The following is an 11870-nucleotide window of genomic DNA, read 5'->3' on the forward strand; positions in this document are numbered from 1 at the left end:
CAGTAGGGTTGCTGTCCTGACTGGGCGGATCCCCTCTCTCATGTGTGCCGTCATGGGCTCCGGAAAAACCGGCTACCGGTAAGTAACCTTGGTGTTTCTACGCGAAAATAAATAGCACAATCAATCAAATACAAGAAACTGTGTAATATATCTTTCCAAAGAAATATGCTTCTTTCTCCACTTATGAGCCACTTCTTGCCTTTCCTCCTGCATCCTGAACTTATCATTCACTTTGAAAAACAGCTAACTTCAATGTTACTCTAGACCAGATGGACGGCCAATTGTTTCCCGCCTCATAACCAGCTCAGTCCAGCCCTTACACTGCAGCCATCCTCTCATGCCTTGTTTACAGGCAGCAGCATTTGACTTTTGCAGCCAATAAGTGGGCCAGATGCCATGTCATGTACTACTGGCGTCCGTGCTCAGCCATTTTGCCAGTAGTACTGCATGTGACAGCTGAGGCCATTGATTGGCTGCAGTGGTCATATGTTGACTTCTTGTCAACATGGTACAGCGGAAACGCTGATGGGTCCGCGCTGCAATGCTGGATCTGAATAATGTATTTTGGACATTTTTCTTTTTTTTTTTTTTAACACATTTGCAGTTCTTTTGAAATATATTTAGTGATTTCTCGGGTTCCAAGTTTGAAATATTAGATTTCATTAAAGCAGTAGAAAATGTTCAGTGTGACTAATTTGGAAATATTGACAGAACATGGTATAAATCCTTTTTTATTGAACGCTACATGAGAATTCTGCCCTTATGATAGAAAGACAACCGCAGTGCACGTACCTCTGTCCCGGACACTGCTGTATTGTCGCAGAGCAGTTCACTGTGGATGGGAATTGAAGTGCAATTTATAGCTGAGTGCTGGCGGTCCTGTTATACTATAGTTCTGTGTTGGAATATTTGTTTAATTTGTATTAAACTTTGTTAGAAGTGCATTTTATTCACTCCATTGCTTCAATTGCTTGCGGTGCTCTTGTTCTCAGTGCAGCCAAATCTAAGCCGATTACAGCAGAGCCGGAAATCCATGGGTGCCAGCCACTGGACGGGGTAACAGGCTTCCTGGTGCTGATGTCAGAAGGGCTGTACAAAGCTCTGGATGCAGCTCATGGACCTGGACAAGCAAACCAGGTGTCGTCAATGCTTTTACTTTTTATCTGGGTTTTCCTAAATATAATAAATAGTAGTTGTTTTTTTTTTCTTTACGACTACTGTTCTTTAATTTCAATCTAAAGGAGATAGCAGCAATGATTGCCACAGAGTTTGCCAAGCAAGTATCTCTGGATGACGTTGCTCAGGCAGTGGTGGAAAGAGTCAAGCGGATTCATCACAGCACTTGTGTCAGTGGTGGGGAGCGTGCCAAATTCTGTACCAAATATGAGGACATGACTCTGCTTGTCCGCAACCTGGGCTACCCTTTGGAAGAGATTAGTCAGACTACTCTTACACCTACCCAGGGTTTGTGACCTTTTATTTTCACACATCTTATAGGCTTGATTTTAATGATCTATATTTTGTCTCTATAGCTCAGAAAAACACTTTTTTTTTTTTAAAATCTTTTAGGTGGCCGCGTATACCCAGTGTCTGTGCCATATTCTAATGCCCAGAACACTAGTAAAACCAGTGTCACACTGTCGCTTGTTATGCCATCTCAAGGAACAATGGTGAATGGTACTCACAGCAGTTCAACGCTGGACGGAACAACTCCTACACTGTAAATATCACTTGGACATTATTAATATACAAGTTATTTCGTGTAAGGGTTTTGTGATCTTTACCAAAATGTTTCAGAAGGCTATAAATGACTAAGTCTAACAAAGTAATGTAATGAGATACAGAGCCGGCAATTTGCACAGGAAAACACGAGAAGCAATGGAATAGAACAGAAAGGGAGAAGATACAGATTAGATATTAGAAAAAACTTTTTGACAGGGTATGTGCTCACGTTGCAGATTTGCTGCGGATCCTCCACAGATCCGCAAGTGATTTACAGTACAATGTAAAACAATGGAGAAAACAAAATGCTGTGCACATGCTGCTGAAAATTCCGCACGGAATCCGCAGCAGTATATTTTAAGCAAAATGCAAATTCTTTTTCAGGATCCGCATGCGTTCTTACACCCATTGCATTATAGAAATCCGCAGGGGTAAAAACGCAGGCCTATCCGCACAAAATCAGCCAAAAAGCCGTGCGGATTCTGCCAAGAGATGCAGATTCCATGCAGAAAATTCTGCAGGCAAATCTGCAACGGGTGCACATACCCTTAGGGTGATCAATGAGTGGAACAGGCTGCCATGAAAAGTGGTGCGTTCTCCTTCAATGGAAGTCTTTAAAAAGAGGCTGGGCAAACATCTGTCTGAGATGGTTTAGTGAATCCCCTGCATGAGCGGCTTGCAGTGTACAATGTGGTATTTGGACAGATTCAGACTGTTTACAATTGTGCCTCTGTACACCACCCTGTATATCAACCGAAAACATTGATTGAAAGACAGATGTTAAAGTACCTGTCACCAGTCTGGTCAGCCCTTTTAAAAGCAAAAACAAGTTGGGTGCTTCAAATTGGTAATTCTTCTAAATAAAACTCACAAGCCAAAGTGGCCAAAAGGGTCCCTAACGGCCTCATAATGGACCTGACTTTATAGCAGATCAGCCAAGCAGGGTGGGATCTTGTAACCCCCTGTGGCCGTCCTCGCAATAAAATGGTGGGATCTCGCCCTTTACACAAACCCAGCGTTGCTGCGTACTTTTTCTAAACTCTTCTCAGTTGAAGTGTGCGCTTGAGTCTATTGTGAGAAAAGCGCAATCCAAGTGTTTGTTGTTAAGTACGCGGCAGCTCTGGGTTAGTGCAAAGAGCAAGATCTCACCATGATGTGCCTAGGAGTTTTATTTAAAAAAAAAAAAAAAAAAAATCACCAGTCTTATGCAGCCCATTCTTTTATTAAATAAAAGGGAATTTAGTATGAGTCATTTAAAAAATATATTGAATTTAATGTTCATGAAAAATATTTTTACTGGCTCAGAAGGAATTGAATAATTGTATGAGTGTGTCATTTAAAGGGAGTCTAAAACACAGAACAAAAAAATATAGGGCCAGCAATCACAAGATAGCTTCATGAATGTAAAGGCCCCTTTACATTTAGCGATGCACCAGCGATCTGACCCGGTCAGTATCGCTGGTACATCGCTAAATGATCGCTGGTGAGCTGTCACACAGGCAGACCTCACAGCGATGCAGCGGCGACGCAGCGCACGATACTCACCTTTCACACACAGCGATCCTGACGTCCTCCCGCCCGCCTCCACGCGTCGCTCGTCGTCACAGCAGGAAGCCCCAGCAGGAAGCTGACGACGAGAAATGGAGCCGGACATTCTCGAGCGATCAGCGATGGACAGCGGGGGAGCCGGTCGGAGGTAAGTATCAGACATGGCGATATCGCTAGCGATATCGCTATAACGTCACAAAATTGGTGACGTTATAGTGATATCGCTATGTGTAAAACCCCCTTAAATCCATGAAGTTTATCTCAAAATAAACCACTGATAAGACTGAAGAAAAGACAGAAAACAGTATAAAGAAGGAAGTCATTGTGGAACCTATTTGTACGGTAAGTTCCACAGCCGCTTTAATATCCTTTGTGTTTATTTCTGTTTTTACCCAGACAGTCGCCTAGTGCAACGCTCCAGTCTACCAACACACACACTCAGAGCAGCAGCTCCAGCTCAGACGGCGGCCTCTTCCGCACTCGCCCATCACCATCTCTTCAGCCAGACGAGGATGGTCGCGTGGAGCCCTATGTGGATTTCACTGAATTTTATCGACTATGGAGCATGGAACATGGTGATCCCACAGCATTAGTTACTGCTCAGTGATCCAGATATTAAACTGTGATCATTTAGTCTCGCAATCAACAATGACTGTTGCAGTTTTACATCATACATTATTATCTGTAAGAAAGTGGTCTTTAAAAAACAAAGGGGGGTGTCCGCTCCGACAGATGTGAGATTGTTGCATTTGGAAGAGCGTTTCTAATGTGCTCATAGAGGACTTCAGATTCTAGAAGAGCTGGTCCCTGAATCACTGAAAGTAGAGCCTAAAGTGTTTTCTATATATTTTATTCTACATTTTTCTCTTGTCTTCCCTGAATCCAGAGCAGTGCCTCCTCCCTAAATCTGAATGAAATGTGATTTTCTCCATAGAAACATACACATCTCCAGAATTCATGATCACTCACATCATGTTTCATTCCTACGTTAGAAAAAAACAATGCATACATTGCTACATCAACCAGGGCTTTCATTTACAAAGCCACATTTTTCTTCCAGTAATACTTCATTCCATTGGAAGCATATAAGATCTGTTCTTGTTTTCTTTGGTTACATTATTCAAAGGCTGCAGGTCAATATGAAAAAAAATAAATTAATGCTGCAGTGAATGGATTTTTTACGGCATCATAAATTCTAATTAGTAAATATAAACATCAAATATTGCTTTACACTGGGGCCATATTACTTGGAAGTCGTCAATTAAATCATAGTTGCAAGAAGGCTTTTCTTTACCAAGCACAAATGACTGTAACCCCCATTGCCCTAGCCCTGTGTATAAATATACTGACCACAGCAAAGTGGTCTGTCAACACCTAGCCACCCAATGGCACATGCCAGCCTTCGTACCTATGTCTTTGTCATTCAGTTGGCATGTGTATATGTATGTGTGTGTATGTGTGTGTATATATATATATATATATATATATATATATATATAGATAGATATACACACATACAGTGGAGAAAAATGAAATAAGTATTTGATACAGACAATTTTGCAAGTTTTCCAACGTACAAAGAATGGAGAGGTCTGTAATTTTTGTCATGGATACACTTCAGCTGTGAGAGATGTAATCAAAAAAAATTTTCAGAAAATCACATTGTACAGTTTTTACATAATTTGCATTTTATTGCTTTCAATAAGGATTTGATACGATAGAAAAACAGAACTTAATATTTGGTACAGAAACTCTTGTTTGCAATTACAAAGATGTTTCCTGTAATTCTTGACCAGGTTTTTACACACTGCAGCAGATATTTTTTTCCCACTGCTCCATACAAGATCTTCTCCTGATCTTTCAGGTTTCCGGGCTGTTGTTGGGCAACAGTGAGTTTCAGCTCCCTCCAAAGACTTTCTATTGTGCTCAGGTCTGGAGACTGGTTAGGTGACTCCCGGGACCTTGAAATGCTTCTCACAGATCCACTCCTTAGTTGTCCTGGCTGTGTGTTTCGGGTCATTGTCATGCTTGAAGACTCAGCCACGACCCATCTTCAATGCTCTTACTGAGGGAACAGGTTGTTGGCCAAAATCTTGAGATGCATGACCCCATCCATCCTCCCTTCAATATGGTGCATTCATCCCTTTGTAAAAAAAAAAAAAAAAAGCACCCCCAAAGTATGACGTTTCCACCACCATCCTTCACGGTTGGGACTGTGTTCTTGGGGTTGTACTCCACTTTCTTAATCCAAACACGGTGAGGGGAGTTGAAATAAAAAAGTTCTATTTTGGTCTCATGTCTGGACAGCAGATGCTGGTGCGAGCAGGGGGACCTTGCGTGTCCTGCAGGATTTTAATCCATGACGACGTAGTGTGTTTCTAAAGGTAATGTTTGAGACTGTGTTCCCAGCTCTCTTCAGTTCATTGACCAGGTCCTCCAGTGTTCTAGGCTGATTCCTGACCTTTCTCAGAATCATCCTTACGCCCATGAGGTGAGATCTTGCGTGGAGCCCCAGACTTGGGGAGATTAACAGTCATCTTGTGTTTCTTTCATTTTCCAATAATTGTGCCAACAGTTGTTAACTTCTCCCTAAGCTGCTTGCTGTTGTCCTTTAGCCCATCTCAGCCTTGTGAAGGTCTACAATTTTGTCCTTGGTATTCTTAGTCAGCTCTTTGGTATTGGCCATGGTGGAGAGGTTGGAGTGTGATTGAGTGTGTGGACAGGTGTCTTTTATACAGGTCATGAGTTCAAACAGGAGCAATTAATACAGGTAATGAATGCAGAGTAGGAGGGCTTCTTAAAGAAAAGCTAACAGGTCTGTGATAGCCAGGATTCTTGCTGGTTGGTAGGTGATCAAATACTTATTCCATGCAGTAAAATGCAAATTAATTACCTTTATAACACGCACCTGATTATGAGACGCACCCCCAAATTTGGTGAAAAAAATGTTTTTATGTTAAATGGAGGGGTGTCTTATAATGCCAGTGTCCGTCTTTCAAATCATATATATGTCCATCATCCTGGTATCTATATAACCCCCATCCTGGCACATTGCCCCCTTGTGCTGGCACATAGCCCCAATCCAATCCTGGATATGGACTCCCCAGTCACTATATGCCCCCCTGCTGGCACTCACATGCCCCCCCCCTCTCTATATGCCCCCCTGCTGGCACTCACATGGCCCCCCTCTCTATATGCCCCCCTGCTGGTACGCACATGGCCCCCCTCTATATGCCCCCCTGCTGGCATTCACATGGCCCCCCCTCTCTATATGCCCCCCTGCTGGTACGCACATGGCCCCCCTCTCTCTATATGCCCCCCTGCTGGCACGTGCATGGCCCCCCTTCTCTCTATATTCCCCCCTGCTGGCATTCACACAGCCCCCCTGTACCTATATTCCCCCCTGCTGGCATGCACACGGCACCCCCATCCCTATATTCCCACCTGCTGGCATGCACACGGCCCCCCATCCCTATATTCCCCCCTGCTGGCATGCACACGCCCCCCCCGTCCCTATATTCCCCCCTGCTGGCATGCACACAGCCCCCCGTTCCTATATTCCCCCCTGCTGGCATGCACACGGCCCCCCGTTCCTATATTCCCCCCTGCTGGCATGCACACACACGCCCCGTCCCTGTATTCCCCACTGCTTGCACTCACATGGCCCCTCCTCTCTTTATATTCCCCCCTGCTTGCATTCAAATGGCTGCCCCTCTCTATATTCCCCCCCCTGCTGGCATGCACACGGCCCCACCGTCCCTATATTCCCACCTGCTGGCATGCACACTGCCCCCCGTCCCTATATTCCCCCCCTGCTGGCATGCACACGGCCCCCCGTCCCTATATTCCCACCTGCTGGCATGCACACGGCTCTCCGTCCCTATATTCCCCCCTGCTGCGATGGACACGGCTCCCCGTCCCTATATTCCTCCCTGCTGGCAAGCACATGATAAAATAAACACTTAACTCACCTTCCGATGATGGCTCCTGCTCCCAGCTCCACCGTGGCTCTTCCTCTTGTCTGTGCTGACATCCTCCTCCTGCGAGGGCGCGCGGCAGGAGCTGCTTATTCAGGCACTTTATTGTAGCTTCAGGACCTTCCGTCATGTGACCAATAGGACCTGCGGTCACTTGACTTGAAGTGCCTGAATAAGCAGCTCCCGCTGCACGCCCTCGCAGGAGGAGGATATTGGCACAGATACAGGAAGAGCCATGGGGGAGCTGAGAGCATGGAGCCATCATCGGAAGGTGAATATGGGGGGGGGGGAAGAGTGCAGGCACATGCAATATACGCCGCTCCCCTGTCTACCAACTCGGCGCGGCTTCAGCACCAAGGTGATGGACAGCAGGTGCAGTGAATATTACATGAGCCTAATGAGTGGGAGCACGTGACCACCCGCTGTCTCTGGATCCCACCCCAGCCCCTTCACACCATGCCAGAGCCGCCCCCCACTCTATAGCACAGCAGCACACAGATTCGGATTAGAAGACGCACCCCCCACTTTCCCCCAAAATTTGTGGGAACAAAAGTGCGTCTTATAATCCGAAAAATACGGTATGTAAAAATCATATGTGATTTTCTGGTTTTCATTTTTAGATTCTCTCACAGTTAAAGTGTGCCTATGATAAACTTACAGACCTGCCCATTCTTTGTAGGTGGGAAAACCTGCAAAACCGGAAGTGTACTAAGTTTCCTCACTGTATGTTTGTGTTATTACTGCAAAACTTGAGAGATTGAAAGAGTGCTAGCCAATGTAACCAGCAGCAGCTGATTAAGAAAATATGCAACAAAGTCTTCACAGCCAGTAAAAAATATATAACTCTTTATTTACATAGAACTCCATAGACCAGGACATAAACATCTAAAAATTAAATTACAGTTTGAAAGTTTTATTTACATAGACATCTACAAGAAATTAAAACTATCCACTGACAATGAAGTATGAGGTCTTGGCCTATAACAGGGCTGGAAGACCACCCCACATGGGAAGTAAATGACTAAAAGTTGGGTGGCTCAGACCAAGACAATACTTGACTCCAATCGGTCCATGTGACAAGTCCATATGAAGTGTCCATAGAAAAATAATAAATATGGTCATGTCCTAGCTTCAAAAATTAAGCCATATGGTCCCAACATGCCTTTATTTTGAAGGCTTGAAAATGACCTTTGTTTATTCTTCTATTGACGCTTTGTTGTATTGCTGATGTGATCATCACAACTATTGGTATATTGCTTACATAACTTTCCATTGCAGTTATAGTTACATATTGGGATAAATTTATTAATATTGTCACAATCTGCCTAACGCACCACTGCGTATGGATTTATAACATGGAGAGTTTGAGCCATCCATCTTTTACTCATTTTACTTTCCATATGGGATGGTCTTTTAGCCTCATCACTGCACAACCCTGGTATGTCATTGACTTTGGATAGTTTTAATTGCTTTTAGAGATCTATGTATAGTAAGCTTTATATATTTTTGTGGGATGTGCAGCATTTATCTGTGTTTTCTTTGTCTTACAATTGTTATGCACAGCTTGATAGTCGACAGTAACAAACTATCATTTTCTAAACTTTTAGGTATGATCCCACATGCAGGTTTCTGTAGAATTCTTTTGATGTAGAATACTTAATGTACAAGCCAATAGAACTTTGAAAAGTCTCTTCAGACTATGATGTTCAAGAGAATGTATCGGAAAATGTCCCATTATTTAAATCTGGGGTTTTTTGTATGTTAAATGTATTTTTTTCCATTCTGTTTTTCAATATCACTATTTTTATTAAACAAATCTTGCAACTATTACACTGGCCACTAAGCCTAACATTACTCTAATACTTCCTGTCCTTTTCATCATCATATAGTAAATAAGATGTGTACTCAGTGTTGATGGATGGGTGTCACCTGAACTGGACAAGAGTCGGAGTAAGGTAATCAGCCGCACTCACAAAAGTGTTTCAAGAGAGGCTTATTTTATTTCAAAGTTAATTCACCACTGGATATTATAACAAATAGCGGTAGGTAAGTAAAGCGATAAGTTACATTTCGACCCAGCCATCATCATAGTCTGCAGCTGATTACCTTACACTGACTCTTTTCATCATCATAAATCATCAATCATCATCAATTATCAGGTTTTTAACGGCAGACCTAGACAATTATCACAATCGGTGATTATCAGACATTCCCCATCCCCCTCTCCATCTTTTCTTAAATAATACATTTGTACAAATCTAGTTAAAGCTAGAATATTGCTGCATCTCCATGTGGTTGCTTAAAAGAACAGGAAGTATGAGCCTAATATTAGGCCTAGTGGCCAGTGTCAAGATGGAAGATTTTTTGGTTCTTTAAATATTGTGATATGGAATTTTATTCAAACATCTGATGTAAATATCAGGTCATTTCTGATGACACTTTTTGCATACTGCACCAAGCACACATGTTTTTGTTTTATTCTGCCTAATTATTTCAGTTTGCCAAATATATGGAGAAATACATATGGCTAATACCCAATAAGGCACTTTAAATATGTTTCCTCAGAACCAGTTTTGCTAAGTGTTCTTAAAGTTGCAGTATGCAGGAGCATGCAAAAACCAAGAGCAGTAACCTCATTTTTGTACCATGTTTTTAGTCGCATTAGTGGCTCCATCCTTCTGAACCATCTCTTGAAAGCAACGTTTTAATATTACCCGTGCTTAAGCTTGGAAGACACAGTCCTGGATTAAGTTTTGTCCAGCCTTTAACAATTTTGGAAAATTTAGATTGATATGAAATAAAAAAAAAAAAAAAAAAAAAGGTCCTACTCTCCTTTCCATACTCCTTTGCTGCAACGGATCTGGCAACATTTGGGACCACTGCCAGTCCCTATAGTTCCCCAGAGCCATGTGACCACTTCAGCTAATCACTGGTTGACTGTAGCAGGCATGTGACTAGATGGCACTTACAGTGTGTGCTTTCTTGGAGCTGATCATGAAGAACAGAGATCTGAGGGTAAATGGGAAGCATTGGGTTCTTGAGAAGCAGGTGTTCTGTAAGGTCTTAACACTCTAAAGCTGTTTTCAGATTTTTTTTATGGTTGGCTAAACACAAGAAAAGTGTCATCCAGGTGTGCGTGTGTGTTCCACGCACAATATAAATGCCCAAAAAGTTGCTTGTCCCTGACAGTTCATTTTCCTTTTACTCCATTGGAGAGGTGATCACTATAAAGTGGGTTACCAGATCCATGTTCAAATAGATGAGAGTCCCAGAGATAAATGGTTTATTTTAGATCCATGTGTGTACACACTTGTTATTAAAGCGTCCTCCAGTGATTCACTCAAACCATTTAGTACATCCAAGTTGACATCACGTTTTTGTCACATGTCAGTGGCGCCATGAGGACTTTAAACTGAAGCCCTAAAAAGGAGGGCTCATTGATTGACCTCATTTATGGTAATGCCCCCCTTTTTGACGCAGGCACAAAAACGTGGTCGACCACATTTTTTGTACTGCCTAAAACTGAGTCAAACATGGCGTAAAGCAGGGTTCCCCAACTCCAGTCCTCAAGGCCCACCAACAGATCAAGTTTTCAGGATATCCTTAGTATTGCTCAGGTGATAATTGCTTCACCTGTGCAATATAAAGGGAATCCTGAAAACATGACCTGTTGGTGGGCATTGAGGACTGGAGTTGGGGAACCCTGGCATAAAGTGACCCTGTCTGCTGGATTAAAGTCAGCATCAGCACAATAAGCCTGAATTCTAGCTTTTAGGACTTTCAACAGAAGCCCTGATAGAGCCACTGACGTGTGAAAAAAACATGTTGTGAACCAGCCTTAAAAAAGCAGTTTCTGAAACTTCTTAGTTAAATGGGAAGAAGGTTGGGACGGTAGCACAAACCAGCAATGCTTATAGGGAGGGAAAAGCTCACAAAAGTACTGCACATGTGAAATTAGCACTGTGAAGCTTTCAGATTTCACTTGATATGATTTAATATTATTACTATCAAACTGAACAGTTGAACAGGCAAAAAAATGAGTACAAAAAATCTATAATTTCCTCATTTAGAATAAATCCTTATATGTACTCTAACATAATTAGCAGTAAAAGCTATGTGGATTTATTACAAATGTATATATGTGTACTATAAATCATGATGTCCTTTTTCGTGTTTCTTTTGTTCATGTTTGTATTGTAAACACAGAATAAACATAATCACTATTTTTAATATAGATTTATGTGGCCTGACGTGTTCTTTTAGGTGATTTTTTTTTTTTTTTTTTTTTTTTTAATTCAATAACAATTTTAATTGCTTCTCCTTGCGAGCACGGTCTAGGGTTTGGTTGGTCTCTTGTGATGCTCATGCAGTGGCTCTTGAAACATGCTGACATAATGAAGAACCAGCAGAGAGGTTATGGAGCATACTCTTCATTAAAATAGTTTTCTCTAGGGGAAAAATGTTTGTATTGCTGCTTCATATGGTAATTCATGGTACATTCATGTTACAAGCTTGGTACACTTGGAGGTCAACAAAGTTATTAAAAGCTTCTACTTGCCATATCTTTGGCTGGGAAGCTCACAGGTTGACGACAGGGGCTTTATACACTCCCTGACAGACGTT

The 11870-nt window shown here is 42.4% G+C and overlaps 1 protein-coding gene across 3 annotated transcripts in view; it reads left to right on the forward strand.

Annotated features, from left to right (window-relative positions):
- Positions 1-11481, forward strand: part of TAB1 (TGF-beta activated kinase 1 (MAP3K7) binding protein 1) — a 90265-nt gene extending 78784 nt beyond the window's left edge. For 2 of the 3 annotated variants that reach the window (XM_073549473.1, XM_073549474.1), the window contains exons 8-11: positions 993-1137; positions 1242-1464; positions 1570-1720; positions 3667-11481. In XM_073549473.1, the coding sequence (XP_073405574.1) occupies positions 993-1137; positions 1242-1464; positions 1570-1720; positions 3667-3877 (730 nt within the window). In that variant the 3' untranslated portion in view covers positions 3878-11481. The remainder of the gene's footprint in view (positions 1-992; positions 1138-1241; positions 1465-1569; positions 1721-3666) is intronic. The other variant, XM_073549475.1, reaches the window with a different exon arrangement.
- The last annotated feature ends 389 nt before the right edge of the window (positions 11482-11870 follow it).

Source organism: Dendrobates tinctorius, unplaced genomic scaffold (assembly GCF_039654945.1).
Source record: "Dendrobates tinctorius isolate UK_male_01 unplaced genomic scaffold, ASM3965494v1 ptg000159l, whole genome shotgun sequence".
NCBI classification, from domain to species: Eukaryota; Metazoa; Chordata; class Amphibia; order Anura; family Dendrobatidae; genus Dendrobates; species Dendrobates tinctorius.